This window comes from Aulonocara stuartgranti, assembly GCF_965226115.1.
Source record: "Aulonocara stuartgranti genome assembly, chromosome: 5".
Lineage (NCBI taxonomy): Eukaryota > Metazoa > Chordata > Actinopteri > Cichliformes > Cichlidae > Aulonocara > Aulonocara stuartgranti.
This window is the reverse complement of record NC_138943.1, coordinates 23,958,387-23,982,500: the sequence shown is the minus strand read 5'-3', so window position 1 is coordinate 23,982,500 and position 24,114 is coordinate 23,958,387. Positions and strand designations below refer to the sequence as shown.

The window sequence follows — 24,114 nt, the reverse complement described above, 5'->3', positions numbered from 1 at the left end:
TTAAAAAAAACAACAACCATAAAACACCAACTTTCTCTTATCTCTTCTTTTAAAGAAAAAAACAGGATCTGTGTGTGAATGCCTGTGTTTCTGTATAGTATGGATTCAAGATCTCATCACAAAGCCAAGACTTTGAGCTCTAAAACCCTTTTCCGGTGCCCTCAAAGTAAAACTGAAAGTCTTGCACTTCAAGTCTGTTTTGTTGTATAACTGAAATTTTATGAAATTCAATAAATACGGGGGGAAAAAAAAAAAATATATATAAAATATCTTCCTCATATTTGACCTATGCCTCCACATTCAGGGAATTTTTCAACTGAAACACTTGTCGGTTATGATTCAGGTTCTTGTGTCGATTTGGGAATTGTGGCTTTCAGCCGAAGTGCACAGACTCAACTCGTGACCAGTTTGTATCATCCCTGCTAGAATGAGTGACTCCTGGAATATACGCATTTGCGTAGCAAAACAGCACAGTGGCATTGAGTCAACACAGACATTTGCCAACAGTGGGGTGTTTAGAGCAGTTTCCCGCTAGTGCATATGGTTCAGGTGCAAGGCAACTGTAGACTTTGAGCTTCCAGCTCTGAGTGTGACGAAACCCACAGTCATCTCTGTAAGACGTGTGTCTCTGCCAGGTAAGTGAGAGAGGGGGTAAATTGGGCCCCAGGGGAGTCCCTTGTAATAGTAGTCCTGTGGAGATTCAACCCCTCACTACAAATGCATCAGAACCTTAGGGCGCCCACTCGGCATGCTTTTCACAAAAGACGGGTCCCCGGACTCTTTCTGCGGTCTGGGTGGGTAGAGATGAGCAGCATTGTAAAATGTCATCACTATATGTACATGTTTTCTAAAGTAATATTCTCAGCAGCTGATGTGATTTGTGATAAATGCGATCAGAGGAAGTTGGTTTAGATGCTTGTTTTTTTTCCCCCCTCATCAATTTAAAAACAAGTGATTAAATAATTTTTCCTGGTCTGGAAACTGTCAGCAAGTTGGCCTCCAATATGTTATTGTTGTGTTCACTGTTTTTAAAAGGTGTGGGGAAATGTAGAGGATGGAGACTTCTCAGCTGAGCTGGTGACACACAGCTCAGAGTTCTTTGAAGTGGCATGCCATCCTGATTCTCACACACAAACACACATCCTCTTGTACGTGCCGGCTCTGACTTGACCTGCTGCAGACAGTAGAGCCGTAGATGCGGCACATTACCTCAGCAAGAAACCCGCAGCACAGAGTAAACCAGACATGAAATGGAATCCTTGTGTTGTCACTTTAGCATGTACAGTGGCTTATCTTTCACATGTGATGGAAATCCACATCATCTTACTGTCAAGAACAGCCCAGCGTGCATGTTGTGGTTAGTGCGGTTGCTTTGATTACGTTTTTCTGATAAATTTTCTTTAGGTCCCTGTAACAAAGGTGTGCTTCTTGGAGAAACATGTTTTGATCTTTAAAGCTGAGTTGCACAAGGAAGTGTCACTATACATTTAGTATAGTGCAAGTTATAAATACTGGAAAGCAAAGTGAGGGGCCTTTCTAGAAATAATACAATGGATGGCTTTTGATTTCTCAGTTGCTACCCAAAGAACTTGTTTTTGTTTTTTGTTTTTAAGAAAAGCTGCTTTTTTTTTTCTTGGTTTCAAGCTTTAATAAATAAATTATTTTGGAGAACAGCTTATGAATTCAGGCTCTCAGTGGCTCCTCTGTAATTCTCAGACTATGAGACCTGAGCTGATGGCAGTCAGACCACCTGTTGCTGGATTGTTTTTCAAGATTGTTCTCTGTGAATGAGGCTGCATGTTTAGGCTCATTGTGGTGCTACAAAATGAATTTGGCAGCTATCAGATGCCTCATTAATATTAATAATAGTAATAATAAGTCATAGTTATTGTTATTATTAACAGTTTTTGTGCTAATATTCTGCCATGAAACACTGTGATATTCATCTTATATGCAGTTATACAGTGAGTAGTTATAGTAGAATAGGATCGTACTGTGACAACCACATGCTTTGTGTGGCACTTTTGTCATTTGCAGAACATAACCTAATATGGTTATGTCCTTTTTCAGCAAGTACCCAGTTGTGCAATGTGTGGGGAACAGCTCTTAATATTGTGTTTGTGAAATCCGTCACAACATGATCAGAGCTCACACCGATGTCTTTCCAGTGAACGATGCAGAAAGGTTGCCAGGAAGAATATCCATACTGTGCCTACAAAGTGACATGTCATGCACTGTGTCCTTTTACTAATCGTGTCATGCCAAGAAGGTGGACTAATAACTCATAATTGAGTCTGTCACTTTCTATCTAAAGGGTATCAGTCTTTGAAGGATCTAAATTTGGTGCATGTGTGTGTAGAAATATTCTTTGCAAACATGCTGAATCTTAATTATTCTAAAAATAATGAATCATAGCTGGTCTATTTGACATCTGACTGCTGTTTCCTTTTCTTCTTGAAGATGCTTTTGTTTCCTCACATAGCTTCATGATTTCTAAACAGACTTTGTTTTTCTATTAATTAAAAAAAAAAAAAAGTACGAGTTTGGTGTGGAATAATCTGACTGGCCTGTACAGAACCCTGACCTCCCTTAACCCCATCAAAATCACCTCTGAGAAAATATTGAACAGAAATTGCAAGTCAAGCCTCTTGTCCAACACCACTGTTGGGGGGTGGGCAATCATTCCCAGAGACACATTCCAAAATGTCATAGAAAGCCTTCCCAGAAGAGCGGAAGACATCATAGGTGCTCTGCCTACGGATGTAGGATGGGATGTCATAAAACCTCCTGTAGGTGCAATGTGAAGGTGACCGTTTTTGTCCATATAGTGAAGCGGCAAACTGACTGAACTTTCAATATGCACTTGCAGCCTTAGAACCAGTCTTATAAGAGGTACCTTCCCTTTGATTAATTGCCTCGTGATCGAGTACCGAAACCTCTGAATAAATGTTTTTTTTCCAGGGTGCGGAACACATATGCGTCTGTGTGCACTGTTTGTTACTTTCCTATACACGTGATCTATGAAACAGATGAGTGAAAGACTTTTTTTGTTTATATTTCCGTCAACAAAATCAGACACCCATGCATCTGTGAAAATGTTCTATTCACTGAAAACACCATGAAACTTAATTTTCAAAGATTCCACACAGCCGTATTTCATTTGCCCAAGGAACAGATATTTTAATTGCTTTCTTTATTGTGACCTGCTGTTCGTGAGCATGCCTGTACAATATTCAGAGATGTTGCATTCTGCTCAATGCCATGCTTTAGGTGGATGTGAATATTTAGTGTAAAAGAGTACCAGCGTGATACTTGTGAAAATGATTCTTCAGTTTTTCTCAGCCTGCTTTGAAGCTACTGCTGTCTGAAAGTCCACTCATTACATAACAACCAGATGTGATCTTAAGCGGTTTACGTGGAACCGATTCCAGAGCTCTTTGGGGGGCGGGGGGTGACTGAAGTGTGAATCTGCAAGCATCTTTAAAAAAATCGAAATAAAAAAAGCACTGACCACAACACTGCTGACAAACTGCTTTTTGCACAGGTCAAAAAAATAGCAATGCCCTGTTAGAACAAAGTTATGAATGATATCTTTTTGCAAGGTACTGTCATTGCTGAATTGATACTATTCATCCCACGTTGAGTCAGCAAGTGACTGACGAAATGTCCTGGAGTAGTTTCAGTGCAGCCCTGAGTCAGGTCTGGAACCTCACTGATGCTTGTGAGTTTGTTTTGTAGATGCTTCACTTTCAAAAAAACAGTCAAAGATACTACAGTACACAGGTGTCTGTGTACAGTTTCTTCTTCTTTATTTGCAGTTCAGATCATTGACTGTTGTATGATGCTTTCACCACACCCTCCCCAAAATAAATCTGCAATTGCTCCCCATGACTTTGTGCTCCCTTCATTGTGACAGAGTGGTTTTAGTTTGCCTGTCAGTTTTGTTCTAAATGTGTGTGACTAAGTGAGATTACTTTTGCATGCATGCAAGTGTGCATATGCCATTGAGGGTGAGGCTGGCTAGTTGGAGTTACGGTAAGTTAAGATACAGCAGTGTTGCTGCTGGTAAGTGATGTATATGGGTCACGTTTGAGGTTAGTGCATCAGCATGTTGACAGTGCAGTCTATGGTTCCTCACGTATACTGCAGGATGTGATGTATTCAGTGCTCTATTCCTTTTAATGGCAAACATAGCAGCTTTTACATATCGTGAAAGCAACTCTAAAGAGACATCTGTCATATTATTAAAGTAATTTATTTCAATTTAACAGAAGGCACAATAAATATAAAAAACACAGAATGAAACATCTTTATAAATAATTATAACAAATGTAATATTATTATAACAAAGTGTCCTTTTTTAAAAACAGCATGATAATGATTCAAAAGGATCCTAACAGAAAATTGTCCATAGGACAAATTGGTTATAACGTCTCATAAAAAATAAAGACAACAGTTCAGTAAGTCCCATACAAAAAATTCACATCTGTCAATACTTGTAAAAGTTCTGTTTCTCCCAGAGATGAGCTTCATATCTTGATTTAGGTCAGGAGGTCTTCCAGCAGAGGTTATTGTCTGTGTCGTTTAGAAGCCAGGTATGTCTCAAAGTAGTTAAACAATATGTCCAGCTCTCCCATGGCCTTGTATAGACCTCTGCTCTCCATCTGCATATGAGCAAAGACAGGTTCACTTAGTACAAATGGCAAAAAGTATAGGCATGCATATTCTTTTGAAATCAGGATTACAAATATTGCCTCACTGCATGTGTGACTTTGACACTCACCTGAGTGTAAGTAGAGTTCAGATTGTTGATGTCGAAATGTTTTTTGCAGGAGAAGTAGTTCCTCTGTAAGAAGAGCAAAAGAGACATGATGTTACTACTGGTGATCTGCATGCGGACAACATTAAGAAAAGAACCTTAAGGCGGGAACATTCAGTCTCTTCTCTTCCCTTTTTGCATAATCTGGAAGATGCACACTTGTGCATTTCAAAAATCACATGACTAATGCAGTATTAAGACTCGTTCTGTGAGCACTCACTTAAACCCGAATCAACCTGTCGCAGGGTACTTGGAAATTTTTTGGTTTAATGAATTAAGAAATTGGATATTTGTAAATGCAGAGTAGAAGCTAACTTCCTTGCAGATGATCACAAAGTCAAACGGCTATTTAAAGTAAAAATCAAAATCAATATATAACTCAATTTATAGGTGTATTTTATCAACCAAACCCTATCCACCTGACCAAACATACTTTGCAGTGATTACTTGTAAATAGTTTTATTGAATTCTGCTCGGCTTTTTTTTTTATTGCCATCTTTAACGACTTGAGCGAACATAACAAAAAAGTCATATGAAGCCACTGAATGGTAGTTTAAGGCATGCACTTGCGTATTCTACAGAGGATACTCGTGACCTTAAAGCAGCGCAAGGTGAATATTTACACGGTTTGTTTTGCTGTGGGAGTTAACACGTGTCAGATACTCACACACTGGGTGACATCTCTCTTCAGGGTATTGAAAATTTCTTGTATGGACTCCACGTGAGGCTTTAAGTTCTTGGTGTCTTCAGTCACTCCGGCCATGGCTGTCGGCAGAACCGTGTCCAGGTAAAATTCCAGTAAGCTGTTCATGGCGTAACAGGCAAACGGGCTCTGATGGAGCAGAACATCAGCGTGGTTATTTTCATGCTTTTCTTATCAAATCCTAAACTTTTTGTGGAGAGGGTTTTTTTCCCCCTCGAGAATCTTACCTTAAAGGAGTCTTCGACGGACTGATCTAGCAGCGCTGAGTCTAAGTCATCGTTTGCTTCCTGCAAAAACAGCGAAGGAGAAAAAAATAGTAAGTGCGCCGTGAGACACCCGTGCACCCACAAAGGCTGACAGGCAGAAGTGAGAAAGTGCAGCATCCCCGCTGTGGGGAAGGCTGGTGATGCTGCAAAAATGCCTGCAGAGAACGTGCTTTTACTCACGTAGAAATCTCTGATCCGTGAATAGTCCTGTCTGAGCTTCTTGAGCCTGACGGGGAAGCCCTCCACGAAACGGCAGCAGCGGTTGTTGCACATAGGAGAGCACAAAGCAGAGCTGAAGAAAGACGCGAGCGCCAGGACGCACAGGAGGACGGTCTGAGAAGTCATTCTGCTGGATAAGATGCTGAAGTGTTCTGGCTGGAATGAAGAGAATAGCTGGTCCACAGAAATGCTGATGCTCCTGCTGCTGCTGCACAAAAGGCTTTGTTGGATCTTGCTGAATTGCTCAGAAGAGAAAAATGTGTATACTAGAGCTCATCAGTTGCTTTAATTTATAGCAAAATCTGGCGAGGGAGGAGACTTACTGGAAGAGAAATGGTTAAACATGCTTCATACATGAAGGGGAATTTTTTTTTGGCCTAGAAGCAGCTAGTGTGTTGCATATGTTCTACCACTCCCATCATATGGGTTGGTATTGACATCATGGAAATAAACTCTGACATCATTTTCTGTGATCAATAATTCAATAGGTTTTTGCTTGTTTTAAAAAAAATGATTTTTCATATAGTAATAATATTGCATATATAATAAAAATGCTGCTACCACTACCAGTAATAGTAAATATAGTTATCCTTCATCACCTTATTATAATCATTATATATTTAGAATTTTTATTCAACCTGTTGCTTTTAAGTGACAAGTTTACACGCATCGACCCTACTAAGTTCCTAAAAGGAGCAGATAAAGAACTCCAAACTGATTTTTCAGTGTAAAAATTGTGTTTAAAGTCCATGAAAAGCAACGTATGACTATTCACAATAACAAAGGAAATCGAACCCCCATATGGAAATGACATGAATTGTGGTTTGAATATGATGACGCTGTGGATTCTCGCTGCATGTCAGACATACGTAATAAGAGTGCTTTTCACTTTGAGTTGGAGTTACTGCAATCTTTCTTAGATTCCATAATCCTTTCTCAGTGAACCATTTTGCATTAAAAACAATGTATATATGTTTTCAGATTTGTAATAGAGAAACCGCACCGAGAAGTGATTCAGTAATGTTGGGAGTGTAAGAGGTATTTCCCCCTTAGTACTTTTTTTTGAATGGAATGTCCAGCAGTCCAGATAATTTGATATCTCCCCAATTCACACGTCGTCTTAGGCCGTGCATGTTAGGCAACACTGGCATTTGGAAAATACGCCCGTGTGTGTGGGTGTGGGGAGGGGGGGGGGGTCATTCTGTGATCGTCTCTGTGTGATAAACAGACTTTGCAGTCAGCAGACAAATGAAGGGTCAAGCTAAAGTTCATTTAACACGTGACACATACATAGTTTTGCAATAATATTGTAATAAGAGATTTAATAAAAGGGTTTCAAGTTGTTTTTGAAGGCAGAAGATTTGAAATGTCTAAATTATGGTGTAACTTTCAGTTTGTTACAAAAAATAAACAGAGCAAGGGAACATGTTATGGTTTGGGTTAGGGAGAGAAAAATCAAGAAGTGGTCAAATCTATCCACGATATCTATTATCTGTGAAATCTATAGTGTAGTCGTTAACCCATTCGCTAACGTGTAAAAGAGCCCTGATTTGAGACCGAGAGCCGACAAACTCCATCCTTAGAGGGTCATGAGCTAGTGTACTCTCGTTTGGTCCCATGGTTATGTCATTAAGGCCAATCCAGCGTAAAATCTATGCATGGGGCAACACCTTAGGAAGTAAGGGAACAGCTGAAGTTACTCCACGTAAAATAAATGAATCAGCAGTGACCAGTTCATGGGAAACGCCTCATACTTCACATCAGTGCATGTATGCGCTCTGCATTGTGATTTTATAATTTGTATAATTAGTTGCTTTTAAGATACTTCTGACTAGTCTGATACGTCATTTTTCTGAAAATGACAAATTTTAAGTTGTTAGTCAGAATCTTTTGTCATAAGATGTTTAACCAGATAAACTCCTGAGTAATAGAAACCCACACCACACAATAAATGAGGTCTTCAGACCTGCCATTCACAGAACTGAGGTGTTATCAAGGTATGATTAGTTCAGGTTGAAATTGTGTTACTGGTATTAGTAATGCTAATCCCGTTTGCCACGAGATATACCTGAAACCATATGCAAAAGATTAGCAAAAATGATGTCATCCATTGGTTTGTGGGCTACCGTCTTCATGCCTCCAGTTAAGCATTTCACCACACCTTCCTGTTGTAGGTACTAAGTTGGAAACCTTTTTGCCTTAACTGCTTCAATTCTTCGTGGCACAGATTCAGCAAGGTGTCGGAAACATTTCTCAGAGATTTCGGTTCATATTCACTTGACAGTTATGCACATCCACGATGAGAATCTCTTGTTCCACCGCATCCCAAATGTGCTCTGTTCGACTGAGATCTTGTGATCGTGGAGGCCATTCGAGTACAGTGAACTCAAAGTCATGCTCAAGAAACCAGTTTGAGATGATTTGAGCTTTGGGACATGATAACCTCCTGAAGGTGTCTATGAGAAGATGGATACTCTGGGATCACAAAGGGATGAACATACCCAGTAAGGATCCAATAATACACCAATAATGCTCAGGTAGGCTGTGGCAGTTAAGTGATGCTAAGATGGTACTAAAGTGCGCCAAGAACATTATACGAGCAGCAGCAGCCTGACTGTTGATGCAATACCCTGCCATCCAAATGTCACAGCACAAATCTAGACTCATCACACCTGACGTTTTTCCCAATCTCACCAGTTGTGATGAGCCCATGTAAACTGTAGCCTCTTGCAACACATTCCTGTTTACGGGGAGAACATGCAAACTCCACACAGAAAGACCCTGGCCTGATGGTGGAATTAAACTCAGGACCGTGCTGCCATGCAGCCTGTAGCAAGCAAAAACTCTTCTTGAGACTGAAAAAAATCTTAACAGCAATCTAAGGCAAGGGAAATGTTACTGAAACTGAAAACACAGTGCTAAAAGGTCAAAGTATTTACTGAGGTAATAAATCAAGAGAGAAGTTGGGTCTTATTCTTTAAGGGCTAAGGCACTTTATAGTCGACTTCTCTGTTCTGGTACAGAGGTTACATCAGTCCTCCATCAGTCACATTGTAACAAGCTGTTTCCTGGTTTTGAATCAGTATGTAGCACCAAAAAAAGGAAAACCGCATACACTTTAATATAGCTGCCTTTCTCGGGTGACATTTGCATTTCTGTCTCATTTTAATATAAAATAAAGTAAACTGACAGACTTGTGACTTTCACACTAGAACGCTGCAAAATATAGATGAAAGCTACAGGCGTGAAGTTTTATCTCTTTGTTTTAGCAATATGACAATACTATGAAAAAGAATCTGCGCTGTCAGAAAGTTAACATTTTCGTTAAGCGGCGTCTTCATCTCAGTCTGTAAAAGGTAACCTGTCAAACGAAACCGCAAAGAAGTGCTTTAGCAGTGATATTTCCCACACCATACAACGGTTTTCTTCTGCCAACACATCCCTTTTCATGTCCTGTTCACAATTTGCTTCAATGAAATGGGGACAAAGCAGAGCCAGAGCTTATCTTGCATCTTGTCGCTTTGTTGTAACAGTCGGCTGGGAGGCGTATGCCTTGTAAATAATTAGGTGTCTCTGTTGTCTTTGCGCTTAACCCTTCACCTCAGTTTGCTGATGCTGTCATGCACCAGTGCTGAGAATCTGCTGTCAGCGATTTTCAGCACTTTACATGAAACTACTGCTGATATCACATCCAGTTGAAACCTAACCCACTCCTGGAACTTGACAGAAATGAGCTGATATAACAATGCGTCTGAATGTGAATTTCTTGTGCTCTGCAGACCTGATGACTTGCACTCTGTATTGTAGTTATGCCTTTCCTCAGCCTTGTGCATCACATTTTTTGTCAGTTTATCAGAAACTAACGCGTCTTTACAGTCACATTCACCACACTCCTCTTTCACTTTCACATTGTTTGTCCGTTTGAATGCGTGTGTGTGTGCGCGTATGTGTACTCTCCCCCCCCCCTCATTTGTAGCACACAACTCTTCTCAGGTATGTTTCAGTTATTGTTTATATTTTGTGGCTTTGGTTATATAAACATAAACAATTGTTATGAAGTGTGAGTGTGTGTGTCTTCACTAGTTTTGTGTAGCTTTAGAAATTCTCAAAAAGGAAATGATCAGAAATGCATCTTCTATGACCAGGGTCAGTAAGTATCGTTGATACCGCCAGTCACACTCACATGGATGGGTGTGGTAACAAGTTGCATGAGATCTGATCTGACAGCTGGTAACGGGGTGGATCGATGCCTATTTTGAAGAATGCTCAGAACAGTAAAAGAGCAAATTTCTTGGAGCTTCATCTTCGTTCCCTGTAGTTGACCAACAGAGAACTACGAGTAATTCTTCAGTCACTGAACTGCCCTCCCAGCTTACTCACTGTGATGAATGTGCTCTGCTTAGTGATGGAAATGAAAAAACGAATTCATCATCATTTATTTATTTAATGCACACTTGACTGCAAACGGACTGGTGCTATTTACTCTATTTGAGCACTTGAAGTGGTTTTCACCACAGTCCTCATTCATTCACACACACATTTATTCAAGTGCTTTTTGCCAATACCTAAGTGGTTTTAACCTGACACACACACACAGAATAACACATGCACATACACAAGCATGCAATAATAAATAAAACGTTGTCAACAAATTTATTATTTCTGCAGAGCTGTACAAGCAGTATGAAAAACCCGTATCGGTGTGATGTGAAACTTAAGTAGCCCTGCGCTCATGCTGAGTCGTCATCTGTCAACTGGGGAAACTCTGAAATTCCCTGTGTTCAGCTGACCCGGACCTACTCACTTGTTAATCTACTTTCTGGTTTGTAACTGATATGCTTCAGTTTGATATGATCAAGAATTAGGTTTCATTCTCCATACTGTCTTTATTATTAGCGGGTTTTTTTTTTTAAAGTCAAAGTGCGTAAGCACATGCACATATTTGGTAATTTGCATATGTGCCTAAGATGGTGTTAACCGCATATAAGTAAGAACTGCTCATTGTGACAGCTCATGTTTTCCACATTCCTTTTTAATGTAGTGTATAAATGCTGAATTAGTGAAAATTAAAAATAACAGTTTCTCCGTGCATCTGTAATGATGAATCACAGTTTCACAGATTCTTATCGTTTTAATTCCATGCTTGGTCTGCTGTTCGTCAGATATTTTATTTTTTTTTATATATAAACACACTTGGTAAGTAAACTGGCTCTTACATAGCATTTTTCTACCCTATGTGAGCACTCAAGGTGCTTTATACAACATGCCTCATTCACCCAATCACTTTTTTTCTATGTGCAAATGCTTTCTATGTAACATTCACACTCTGATGGATTCATGCAATATCTTGCCCATGCAAATCTGGCTACTCCAGTCTGCATGCCAAATATGCAGACTGGCTAACCACCAACCTTCCAATCAGCAGATGACCTGCTCTCCCTTCTCAGCTACAGCCACTCCAGACAATTGAATAGATATTCTTTGAATTCCATTGTGTTTTGATATTATACCACCTTAATAATCAGAGTGAATGAATCATTAAACGATGCATGTTATTTTTGAGCACTCGAGCTGCATGGATATGGATACATGGATATATCATATATGTATTTAGAGTCCTGAAAACAAACAAAGCATGATGTACTTTTCTGGATGCAAAAATTGACACGTTCCAAAAAGCTGATGCTGTTCATTTGGACGTGGCGTTTTTAATGGGAAAAACGTCTTGTCACGCATCCAAGTGATTTCTTCAGTCTCAGCTTGCTGCAGGTTTCCCCAACCCCAACAGTACATAAGAGGTGTAAACTGCTGGTGTGAATAGACTGCAAAGTCCTGGCCTGAGGAGGTAGGTCTTCTGTGTTGTGCCATCTGCTTAGCCAGAGGTTGTTTGGCTTCTCTGATGTATAAATCACTGTAATCCTCCTGACAGCGTGCACAATATTACTCTGTTTCTGCCGGGGGACCGGATCCTTGGGTTGGAGCAATGTTTGACACAACGAGTATTGGGATTCGGTCCCCTAACACAAACAGTGTGATTTTGAAGTGGATCAAATGCAGCCACGGGGCAATATTATATCCGGTTTAGGGATCTCTGATCAATGCAAAAAAAAAAAAGAGAGAAAAAAATGCCTATTTAGTGTGTTCCTCTTTAATTCTCAGCAATGCAAAATAAAACAAAACATGGGAATCTTTGACAGTTTACAAATCAGGAAGGCAGGCTTAGTCATCTCAGCATGCTGACCTAATCAAATATATTCTTGAAAGGCACAAAAGCTAGGCTGCTTACGTACGAAAACAGAAACCAACGAATGCAAAGCAGCTCCTGAATAAGCTCTAGTATGCCCACATTTTACTGGCTTTAACAGTAAAAAAAAACAACAACTTAAAAATCAACTTAAGTTGCACAAACTGCAGTAGAGGCCAGTGCATCACATTTCTGATGTCTGCATGTCTCTTAACTTGGAGATCCAGTTAGAAAAATCAGTAAAATAGCTTTCAGGCTAGTGTGCAGGTTAGTGTTACAAAACAATATAATGCTGGGTTAGTGTTATTTGGAAATACTACTCACACTTGGATCTGTCAAAAGTTCAATTTCTTGAGCCTGATGAAAAGGCCCTCTGGAGAGAGACCATGATGGACAGGAGGAAACACCAAAGAGAGGTGGACTTCAGAGAGCAGAAATACTGTGTGAGACTTCCAAAGAGGTGCTTGCTGAATGTTAGAAGTCATCCCGCTTGTCTTAATGTCTAGCAAAATGGGACAGATATGAGGGGGAGGAGACTTACTGGAAAGGAAATGGTTAAACCTGCGTGGGTTTTTTTTTTGTAAATGGTAGCTATGCACATGGGGTCTCATGCTCTCACGCTGACCTGTGTTCTGTCAGTGTAGGAATGTTCCAGAAATGCAGTCTATTTCATTCATTAAAGACACAGATGCTTTCACCCAATAACACTTGGAGGGATGCAACAGTCTTTTTATCTGCTTGAATGAAAAAAATACTGCTTGACTTTAGACAGGGCAGAAGTTAGCAGCCGGACTTTTATCCAGAATTAAGCTGCACGAGTGCATAATTTCACTGTTATTGTCTTTATATGTGCAACTGAAAGAGCAAAGCAGGAAGACTCTGGAATGATCTGCCAGAATTTACTGAATCATTGACCTACATAATAATAGCATCAATAGCATTGTCAGACCCATTAAACTACCAAAGATAGAAGCAACTACTTAATATTGTAGGGTCTTTACCTTCCAATTTAAAGCACCTTGAGGTGACTCTTGTTGTGATTTGGTTTTATATAAATAAACCTGAATTGAACTGAATTTTAAAAAAATTATCAGAAATTGTGCCCATCCAGTCGTTCTCTTCTGCTTATCTTTATCAGGGTCACGGAAGGGCTTGAGCCCGGCCCGGCTAACACAGGGTCACCAGTCTGTCGCAGGGAGAAAATGGTTTTCATTAAATTCAGTAAAGCACGTTGTATTAGTTTACATGTTAATTGTAACTTGTGGCTTGAGTCTGATGACACTCTGGTTTTTGCTATGACACAGAGACAAGAGTTTTCTAGTTTTTCTATAGAGAAGTGGTTAGGTATATATATATATATATATATATATATATATATATATAGGGATGGGTATCGTTTAGGTTTTATCCGATACCGGTGCCAAATCGGTACTTTTGAAACGGTGCCGGTGCTCAAACGGTGCTCAAACCGGTGCTTAAAGAATGGAGAACACAAAATTGGTCCAAAAACCTCTCATATTCAGCTGGTTTTTTGTAAAAAGATAACAATGTTAGCCTTTTCTGCAGCTATGGGGCATATATGGTATCACTCTTAGCTGGAAGCAGTGCTTAAACAATGGAAAAAATACAAACTTTGTCCAAAAACCTCTCATGTTTAGCTGTTTCCCTCTTTTTCTTTGGTCATTTTAGCCTTTTTGGCCAGGGTGAAGGGAGTATCTGCCATCAAACAAGAAGACAGCCGCATGTAGCTATGATGATGTTTGCTAGTTCACCTTACATGCATTAATGTAATAACGTGGTTAGCCTACTCAACGTAAATTACACACAAACAACATTAAGCTACTCACGCAGAGAAGAACGGCTGCTGCTGCCATCAAATACGGCGCATTTCTCGGCTTTTAAAAAAAAAAACGCTATGCGTTGCCAGGTGTTTCATCGGATTTGAGGTGTTACCTCCTTTGACAGTATCACAGTATCAGCTTAAAGCACTTGTTGCAGGCTGCTGAGTTTGCATATTTTGCTGTGAAGTACAGCCAGACTTTTGACCGCTTCGCCTTGGGCATTTTTAATCTGTAGCTCTGCATAAAAGAACGTACGTACCTGGCCCCGCCTACTATCCTCGGAAACGTAAAATGATTGGCTAGAAGTGTATCACAGCTCAGGAAAAAAAGCACCGAAATAAAGCACCGAAATGTGCGCTGCTTTTCGGTCTGGTTACTACCGTTTATGTCAGAACCGGTGCCATCATGGCACCGGACACCGGTACCCATCCCTATATATATATATATATATATATATATATATGTATATATATATATATATATATATATATATATATATACATATATATGTATATATATATATATATATATTAGGGGTGCAACGATATTCGTATCGATATTGAACCGTTCGATACAGTGCTTTCGGTTCGGTACGCATATGTATCGAACAATACAAAATTTTTAATTTATTTTATCAACTTTCCTTCTGACGATGCTGTCTGTGTTGAGCGCTCAGTGAATCTGCGTTCGACTACTCCGCAGCCTAGGCGGAGTAGTCGAATGCAGATTCACTGAGCGCTCAACACAGACAGCATCGTCAGAAGGAAGAGCGCAGGGCAAGCTAGCAAGACAGAAGTTAAGCTCTCCTTGCAACATGGACCTCCCCCACCCTCATTCAGATCTGGCGTTTGGAATTATTTTGGTTTTCATGGGACGTATGACCCTGAAGGTAAGCGAGTCATGCACTAAAGTAAAACAGTATGTTGGATGTGCCATGCAATGCTCAATTACATGGGTGGGAACTAGTGTGTTAGCGCAGTTAGCTCGTTAACGTGTTGGCCGTCTAGCCCCATGCACAGGGCGATCGGCGGTAGCTCGTTAACGGAGATTTGCCGTGTTGTGGCGTTAAGGTCATTTCAACGAGATTAACCTGAAAGCACTAGTGGGAACACAACGAATATGACTGCACATTTACGCCGACATCATCCTAGTGCAAAGACAAGTGGAAGCAGACAAAAAAAGCAAGCATGCTACTAACTTTAGCCGAGTCATTTAGACAGCTGTTAGCACATGATTCTCCTTATATGTTTAATATGCTGCTGAGAATATAGCCCAGAAGAAGCGGATAGTATAGCTTTTATTTTGGAAAGAGACATTTCTCTGTAATAAACTCTCTTTTCCAAAGATGAGTGATTCCTCAATCAGATACAGGGCTCACAATATCGCTAGCCCGACGTCCCGGGGCTAGCGATCTTTTCAGTCGGGCTACCAAAATCTATCTCTTCCCTGCCCGTCGGGCTATTGTAGGAAGGAAAAATATATGTCAATGCTTTTGCATTCTTTCAGAAATGTAGCTGGGTAATTATGTCATTGGCATCGGTGAGCCACTGTCAATATGTGACATATTGAAATCGCGTTTGAATTTGCGCTTGTTTTTTTGCTTTCACTTTGCAATGACAGCACTGATCTGTGAGTGATGATAATTTGTGCACCAATTCCTCTGACATCGTCTTATTAATTGGTAGCTTACTATGCAAACATGACAAGTGAAATCTCCCGCAGCAAGCTTAAACTTGTGAGAGGTTGATCGCGCAGAGAATCGCTGAGCTGTGAGTGCGTGTGTAAAAGCAGCAGGATATATATTTTAGTTCTGCTGAGCCAAATAAGACAGGTCAGGGTGAAGAAGTGACAGCCAAAGAAAAGCTTACCACAAAACGGAGAAGTTATGACAAATCAGACTATAAGGCAAAAAGAAAGTGCAGCTTTATGGTTTCATGGACAAAAGAATTTCTGTGGCTGCAATATGACGAGCTAAATAACCAGGGCTGCACATAAGTGGTCCGCAGGTGCGCATTCGCTGTCAAAATAAAAAACACGCACAAGGGTTAGGGTTAAATTTAAAAACTGTACTTTTGAGTTAAAATATATATTTATAATTTTAATAAATGACAAATTAAAAAGGCATGAACATTTTTTTTGTATCGAAAAAATATCGAACCGTGACACCAAAGTATCGAACCGAACCGTGAATTTTGTGTATCGTTGCACCCCTAATATATATATATATATATATATATATATATATATATATATATATATATACACACACAGTGATCCACAGTGACTCAGTCACAATCTTTTTCAATAACATATAAGTTTAAAAGTTTCTGAAAGTCCCCCCTCCCTCCAAGAGTACCTAACCACTTCTCTATAGAAAAACTAGAAAACTCTTGTCTCTGTGTCATAGCAAAAACCAGAGTGTCATCAGACTCAAGCCACAAGTTACGATTATATATATATATATATATATATATATACATCCATCCATCCATCCATTCGCTTCCGCTTATCCTTTTCAGGGTCGCGGGGGGAGCTGGAGCCTATCCCAGCTGTCATAGGGCGAAAGGCGGGGTACACCCTGGACAGGTTGCCAGTCTGTCGCAGGGCTAACACACAGGGACAGACAACCATTCACACTCACTTGTACATTCACACCTAGTGACAATTTGGATTAATCAATTAACCTATCCCCACAAGCTGCATGTCTTTGGACGGTGGGAGGAAGCCGGAGTACCCGGAGAGAACCCACGCAAACACGGGGAGAACATGGAAACTCCACACAGAAAGACCCCGGCCTGATGGTGGAATTGAACTCAGGACCTTCTTGCTGTGCAGCAACAGTGCTAACTACCATGCCACCGTGCTGCCCTATATATATATACATATATACATATACACACATATATATATACATACATATACACACATATATATATACACACACATATATATATATATATATATATATATACATATACATAAAGTCACTTATTAATAAATAGCTAAAAAAGAAACGTGCAGTTGTAGCAGTAAACAGTGTGTTAAGTGGATGCGTTGTACAGGGAGATGGCCACAGGCAGGAAAGATTTCCTGTCGTTCAGTGGTGCTTTGGTACTCTCAGTCTCTCACTGAACGTGCTCCTGTGACTGACCAGCATGTCATGGAGTGGGTGGGAGGTGTTGTCCAACATTGTCTTTATTTTGGACAACATCCGCCTCTCCGACACCACCTTGAGAGAGTCCAGCTCCATCCCCAAAACATTACTGGCCTTACGGATCAGTTTATCGAGTCTGTTGACATCTGCTACCCTCAGCCTGCTCCCCCAGCATGCAACAGCATAGAGGATCGCACTGGCCACAACAGACTCGTAGAAAATCCTGAGCATTTTCTGGCAGATGTTGAAGGACCTCAGTCGCCTCAAAAATAGAGACGACTCTGGCCCTTCCTGTAAAGTGCTGTGGTGTTTTTAGCCCAGTCCAGTTTATTGTCAATGTGTACTCCAAGGTATTTATAGTCCTCCACAATGTCAACATTGACCCCCTGGATTGAAACAGGGGTCAAGTGTTTCCTGGTCTTCCTGAAGTCCACGATCAGTTCCTTGGTCTTTGCCACGTTGAGCTGCAGATGATTCTGCTCACACCACGTGACAAAGGAGTCGACCACAGCCCGGTACTCTGTCTCATCATCCCTGCTGATGCATCCAACCACCGCAGAGTCATCAGAAAACTTCTGAAGATGGCAGGTCTCTGTGCAGTGGCTGAAGTCTGTGGTGTAGAGGGTGAAGAGGAAGGGGGAGACAGCAGGAGAGCATGTGGGAACAAAAGACTCTAGAAAACCCCCCAAAACAAATTAAAATGTGTGTTGTGTTTCGTTGTGTCTGTATATAAAGGAAGGAGTGAAAAGAAAATCCCTCCTCAGGAGCCCCGTCAGTTTCTTCCCCCACCTTGATGAGTCCTCAGGTTGATTTGTTTAAAGTATATTACTGGTGTTAGAAATGCTAAATGAATTGAACTGAACTGAATTTGTCATGAGACGTACGGTTCTATATGCAAGAGATGGATGCAGTTTGGTTGGGCTTTTACTGCACTGTCTTGGCATTTTACACCATTTGGCTGTGAAGGTATCTGCTGTGACTGGTTGGGAGTGAGGGGAGGAAGACGGGACAAAAAACATGTATTGAGGTGTTATTTTGGTCATATTTGTTACGCCTCTTTGAAGTCTAACAAGTCACACACAAGTCTATATGGTCACAGGGATTTTTGCATGGACCCTAGAGGACTTGCAAAGGATAATCACGGTGTTTTAGTTCATCTGAATGCAGAACAAGACGATTTTAGATGAAATGTAAACTGAAAACAAACTGTTACAAGCTCAAAATATTTAACTTAAGTGAAGAGTAGGGTCATTTTCTTGAGGACTTCTACAGAGTTCAACTTTTCTTGCAACCAGAGGATTTTTCATGTTTAAGCAAATTTAAAGCACTTCCATTCTTGCTTCTCTTTTCAGACCATATTAGTCTATTAGAGTTTTTAACAATTTGTTCCTTATTTTTGAAACAGCATGTTACAAAATGCAAACCACACAAAGTTTAACACAGCACAGTAACCATAAAAATGAATTCCTGACTTTGACTTAAAAGATGTATGCGATTTCATAATACTACCAAAATGCATCTGTGCCAGGAGTTAAAAAAAAAAGTTTGTCAATGTTTCACACCACCCTGTTAAATGTAACTGACAACTTAAACAGTGCCAAATCTTTCCCCTTCACACTTTGCTTTACTGAAAAAAAAAGAGCGAATCTTATCTTGCATCTGCCTGTTCTGCATATTTCAGATGTTTCGTTGTAAGTTTTGGTCTGAACCCTTCACCCCTTCAAAACTCAGTTTCTAATCCTGTCACACACGAGTGCTGTCAGGTGCTGAGAATCTGCCATCAGCGATTTTTAGCACAGTGCCTGAAACCAGATGATGCTGATATAATATCCAGCTGAATAAGTCCAACGTTGTAGCTCTGTACTAAACTGAAGTGTGATGAATGTCAGCAGCCATTTGCAGTCCTCTGTTCTGTGTATGTTCTGTTATGTTTTCGTTGTCTCGGCAAGGTGCGGTTTCTAAGTCATCAATTTCCTCGTTCTCGGTTTGTCAAATTTTCGTATCTGCCTTGATTGTTATCCGCAGTGTTAAGTCACCTCCACACCCTAACGAGGGTGCTTGCTAGTGAAATAGTGGCCCACGCCGCCCACCACTGAGGGTCTTCATGAGCTTTTGTAATACTTCCAAGGAAACAGAATTGAACAGAAACCAGCATTTCCCTAAATGGTGAAGAATGGTGATTGCAAAAGCACTAGCAGCCTGTTAGGAGATATGTTTGAGTATGACATGTTTTAGATTGGAACATTTGATCCTGACTCTTTGCAACCCATCACAATCAGTTTGGTTAAGTCAAATAATACCTTCACCATGCTTGGGATGAGTGATCGGAACTGCTGGCATAAATCGTGATACATCCGTCTGCAATATCCGTCAAACTTTTTTTTGACCTGGTCTGAACCAGCAAGAAAAAAAGGAACAGAGTGAGAAAGACGTAGAAGGGAGCTGATGAATCAAATGAGAAACGACATTCTGAAAACTGTTTCGAGAAAGCTTTCTAGGAACAGAGGGTGAGAGTTTCTTTGGCCATCCGCAAACTCCTCTCTGTGGTTGCTGCGAACTCTGTAAATATCCATACACTGTGTAAGTAATTTATCTGTACCATTAGGTGTGGAAAAGGGTTATTACAGATTTCTGTTGAGGAGTAGGGGCAGAAAGCAAATTCATGTTCCCAAATCCCTCCCGCTTTCATAATTCCATCAATTTTGATAAGATTCCCAGTACAGCTGGCTGAAATCAAATTTTACAATTAGATTAATCAGTTGGTGAGAAGCACTGTTGGCACTAATCTTCAGTCCAGTTCTTGTGTTATTTGGTACTTCAGCCTGTTTCCCCTCCTTAAGAATAGTTTCTTTACAGTGGATATAAATAAATGTTCTCATACATTGTTGTAAGTATCAACAGTCCAATCACTTATATATCAGTTGGCTAACATTTTCTGAAACTGAGCACATAGATTCATGTCTAAGTAAAAGATCTGTACAATATGATCCTACACATCATGTACTTATCTCATTTTCATTTTTCAGCAGATTGTGACACCAGAAGAGGAAAACTTGGCCACAAGTTTCGAAGAAAGATAGTACAACATTTTAGCTAGAACTTCCTAACTTAGGTTTCACTTTTACTCCAAATGAACCTTTATCAGCAAAGTGAAAAAAAATGCAAGCAGCACCATTTATGGATTCACAGAACATGAGAATTTCAGTAAGTAGGTGTTCATTTTCCCCCCTGTGCTTCTTTTTAACATACCTTCTGAGGTGTTATTGTTCCTGTGTAAGACATGATTACATGTATAGTCTGTTACAGGTCTGTTGCTTCTGCTGCTGCAGTGATTAATGATCAGAGGAAGCAATTTCCTTTGTAATATTTGTCACAACAGTCACAGTATTGGCAAATATTCAAGCAGCTAGTAATCAGATGTCTGTTCAGACAGAGCCAAAGGGCTTGCTACACATCCGCTCTTATTCGTGAAAGCATGTGTGTGAGATAATGTCCCTCAATTAATTCTTTTTGCAGAAGTGACAGGCGTATTTGTTCTCAGGTGATTTATTGGGGCAAATAGGCCCAGTCATACAGTATTACAGGCATAAAACAAACCGCGCATTAAGAAGCTCATAAGGCAGAGCAGCCTGCCAGATCAAGTTATCTACTAGCTGTACATCTGCTGCACATAAAAAAGACACATCAGATTAAATGGATTTGATCTGATAACAGTAAGTGAAACACATTCTCTCTTCTCTTTTCTCTTCTTCTCTTCTCTTCTTTCAAACATAGATTATATATCCGAGGAAGCATCACCATGACTTCCAGCCATAACATTATCGTGTCTGGACTTTAAAAGATCCCCTTTAACACTAAATCCCAAATATCATAAAAATCATAAACAATGCCTTTGGACTGATGTCAGTCCTGACAACAGACTAAAGAAATTTGTCCACATGTTCCCAGATACTGTCAGCGTTTGTGCGAAGCAGAATACTAGACTGTGATAAAATGTGGGCTACACCATGAATACTGATTTGAGACAATTTCAGAAAGCACAGAAGCAGACACACGAGCAGGCACCTAATCTAGTATCGGACAAACAGCAACACTGAATTTTCACTGATGGCCACTAGATGGTAATGAAGAGCAGACATCAGCTGTTGACAGGAAACTCTCAGAGAGCACAATACAGTTGTATTTTTCTTTAATTGATTTTTAAATTAAAGTATTTACAAAAATAAAAACAAACATTTAAGTCTAGTAAACAATCTTACAGTAACAGCTTCCTCAGAAGTATACACGTTTTTGTTTAGTTATAAATATAGCATACAATTTCAGTCCACATTAGTGGATAAAAAACGGTAATAAAAAACTAAGTATCAAGTTCTTTCAAGTGAAAACATAGAAATGCAACATGCCACAAAACTTAAATTAGCACATTTGTAAAGAGCAGCTCAATTTCTTTGAGTTTTGGGTCCCAGTGCTTCCAGCCACTCCAGCACAGTGTCCAGTTCACCCACTGCCTTCTGTGCTGCCCTGTTTGCTTGTAGCTGCTCAGCAGAAAGAGGAACAAGGGAAAAGTGGAAGAGTTAGATAAGAAAATAGATCTGAAAACAACACGTGTGTCTTTCAAGCAGGTGATACTCTTATCATATAAACTCAGATTTTATTCACAATAGAACACAGAAATAATATCAAAGGTTTAAGCTGAGAAAAAAATGAACTGATTTTGAATCTGAAGGTAACAACACACGTCGAAAAAGTCGAGACAGGGGCAACAAAAGGCTGAGAAAGTCAATAGAGGAACATTTTGCAACTAATTAAATTTATTGGCAGCATGTCAGTAGCGTGACTGGGTATAAAACGGGCCTCTTAGAGTGGCAGAGTTTCTCACAGCTAAAGATGGACAAAGATGAAACTATCTGCAAAAACATCGGCTAATTGTTGAATCATTTCAGAATAAAGTAAAACTGCTTTGATTATCTCGTCATCTGCAGGACACCAAGAATATAATATCATCAAAAGACTCAGAGAATCTATTGTGAATAAAATTTAGTTTACAAGATTTAGAAATCATTGCAGTTTTTGGCTGTTTTATTTGAAGTGAGTTATAGATTTAGGTATTTTCTCTGTGTGCTGTGTTTCTGTATAGTAACCCATTTGTGTTTGTTTCTTGTTGAAATCCAAGACAAAAAGTAACATTAATAAAGATATTATTGACATACAACAAAGTTTCACAGCTCACAACTTTTCCCTAACTAACTAGGTCATATTAGGAAAATTACAACAACTGATGTTGGAGCTTATTATTGAGCGTCTAAGACAGGAAGTCATTTTAGATTTTATTGTGTGTCTTACCTTGATAAACTCAGCATGCACTGAATCAATTGTTCTCTGGGTTTCTTCTCCACATTGGCAATGCTATACACAGAAAAGCACAATTATCATTACAATCTATGACAGCTTTTCATTAAAAGAAGAAGAAGAAGAAGCACATTTTGAGACTGGAGAGCAAACTTACACATTTATGGATGTCTCTTCTGATGCTCACGAAAGCGTTGGCCAGAGCGCTGGAGCAGCGTTGTTGTTGTGGCTCAGATGAGGCATAGTTGCTGAACACTCTCTCAACATAGAAACGCAACACAAGACGCAGGAAACAGCATGTCTGACCGTCCTGAGGGGGACATGGCGAAAGTCAGATTCTAGCACCTTTCACAACCTATCTTCAGAATCCATATTCTGGTGATAGAGACTTAATATGTGGAAGACACTTGTCAAAAAAAGGGAAGCAAAAGTAAATCTAAAAAGCAAATCATCATGACTGAGTGGCAACACAACGCAAGAGCTCACCTGAACATTTTTCATCAGTGATCTATCCAGAAGTTTCATTCCGATCTCGTTGTCTTCTGAAATCTATCACAAAAGAAAAAGAAAAACAAAGGATCAGTTACAACGACTTTCTGCCACTTTAATCTGACGTTACACTTGTGCAAGCTCTTGCCAGAGGTTTTGATTGCATGACTGAACTCACCGCATTTGATCGTATGTGTGCGTAGTATTTGCGCAGCTCGTGTGTGTGAACACTGACAGAGCAGCTGTCCAGATGCAGAGTTCGGCTCTCAGCAGGTTCAGTCAGACAGCTGAGCAGCAGGAGGAGGAGGAAGGAAGCAGAGCAGCCGATAAGCATCTTCATCCTGATGATGGCGATCTGGTGAGAAAGCTAACAGAAGCGTTTCGGTTTGTAAGAATTGTGTATTGTGTAAAATTGTTGATTGTTGATTAATTTAGGAAAAAGGTTCATCACTGTTTCCTCAGATCATCAAAACAGATAAAAAACTTCAAATCCACAAATTAAAAAATACTTTATGAGCATTTATAGATTCATAAATGGATATTGGATCATTTAAAAAAAAACTGTTTATAAACTACCAATATCCAGAATAAAGGAAACACTATGTCAAGTCCATCAGCTGCCATCATCATTGCCTGGAGAAGTATCACCTGTATTCAGACTCACCTGTGCGTGTGTCACTCAGAGGGAGAGTTCTGGTGAAGCTGTGTCTCTGGGCCTCCATCCTGTGTCCTCTTATAGTGTGGAGTAAGGGGATTTTTCTTTTCACCAGGTTAAACATGCATGGGACTCCACAGGTGCATGCATGTGAATGAGTTTACAGGAGGAGGAAGTCTGGTGCAATTAAAGGAACTCCCGGTCATGTTTCAGTCTCTGATTGGAAGAATGGAAAAAAGAATTATTGCTGATTTCCTCCTCTTTGATGAGTAGTGCTGTCTTTGTGAAGAAAAACTTTCACTCTCAGTGATGCGTAATGTAAATAATGAATGAGTAATCATTGTTGCTAGATTAGAGTTTCATCATTTAAACTGA

At 39.9% G+C, this 24,114-nt stretch overlaps 3 protein-coding genes across 5 annotated transcripts in view; 1 reads left to right on the top strand and 2 right to left on the bottom strand.

Moving 5' to 3' along the window:
- mapkapk2a (MAPK activated protein kinase 2a) overlaps positions 1 to 26 on the top strand; it is a 36,427-nt gene extending 36,401 nt beyond the window's left edge. The window contains exon 10 of the mRNA XM_082532222.1: positions 1 to 26. This exon is cut by the window's left edge and continues 1,795 nt beyond it. The gene's annotated coding sequence lies outside the window, so the exon portion shown is untranslated.
- A 4,240-nt stretch (positions 27 to 4,266) lies between these two features.
- On the bottom strand, positions 4,267 to 6,388 carry il10 (interleukin 10). Of its 2 annotated transcripts, XM_082534396.1 has the most exons (5): positions 5,969 to 6,388; positions 5,750 to 5,809; positions 5,487 to 5,651; positions 4,784 to 4,846; positions 4,267 to 4,664 (listed from the first exon to the last, which is right to left on the bottom strand). In XM_082534396.1, the coding sequence occupies exons 1-5, from the start codon at positions 6,131 to 6,133 to the stop codon at positions 4,569 to 4,571; spliced, it is 549 nt and encodes a 182-aa protein (XP_082390522.1). In that variant the 5' UTR covers positions 6,134 to 6,388; the 3' UTR covers positions 4,267 to 4,568. The 2 variants fall into 2 exon arrangements, with proteins under 2 accessions (XP_082390522.1, XP_082390521.1); XM_082534395.1 differs by having other exon boundaries at positions 5,750 to 6,388.
- Positions 6,389 to 21,654: 15,266 nt separating this feature from the next.
- Positions 21,655 to 24,114, bottom strand: il19l (interleukin 19 like). 2 transcript variants are annotated; one of them, XM_082533075.1, is made up of 6 exons: positions 23,749 to 24,114; positions 23,263 to 23,451; positions 23,082 to 23,144; positions 22,753 to 22,905; positions 22,590 to 22,652; positions 21,655 to 21,781 (listed from the first exon to the last, which is right to left on the bottom strand). In XM_082533075.1, exons 2-6 carry the CDS (start codon positions 23,422 to 23,424, stop codon positions 21,686 to 21,688), a joined length of 537 nt encoding a protein of 178 aa, XP_082389201.1. In that variant the 5' UTR covers positions 23,425 to 23,451; positions 23,749 to 24,114; the 3' UTR covers positions 21,655 to 21,685. The 2 variants fall into 2 exon arrangements, with proteins under 2 accessions (XP_082389201.1, XP_082389200.1); XM_082533074.1 differs by lacking the exon at positions 23,749 to 24,114 and having other exon boundaries at positions 23,263 to 23,742.

Coding starts and splice junctions, on each gene's coding strand:
- il10 (XM_082534395.1), bottom strand. CDS start 6,133: ATGACTTCTCAGACCGTCCTCCTGTGCGTCCTGGCGCTCGCGTCTTTC. Junction 5,652..5,749: donor CCGTCGAAGACTCCTTTAAG/GTAAGATTCTCG, acceptor CTGCTCCATCAG/AGCCCGTTTGCCTGTTACGC. Junction 4,665..4,783: donor TGAACTCTACTTACACTCAG/GTGAGTGTCAAA, acceptor GCTCATATGCAG/ATGGAGAGCAGAGGTCTATA.
- il19l (XM_082533075.1), bottom strand. CDS start 23,424: ATGAAGATGCTTATCGGCTGCTCTGCTTCCTTCCTCCTCCTCCTGCTG. Junction 22,653..22,752: donor GAAGAGACATCCATAAATGT/GTAAGTTTGCTC, acceptor TTCTGTGTATAG/CATTGCCAATGTGGAGAAGA. Junction 21,782..22,589: donor TGCATGCTGAGTTTATCAAG/GTAAGACACACA, acceptor TCTGCTGAGCAG/CTACAAGCAAACAGGGCAGC.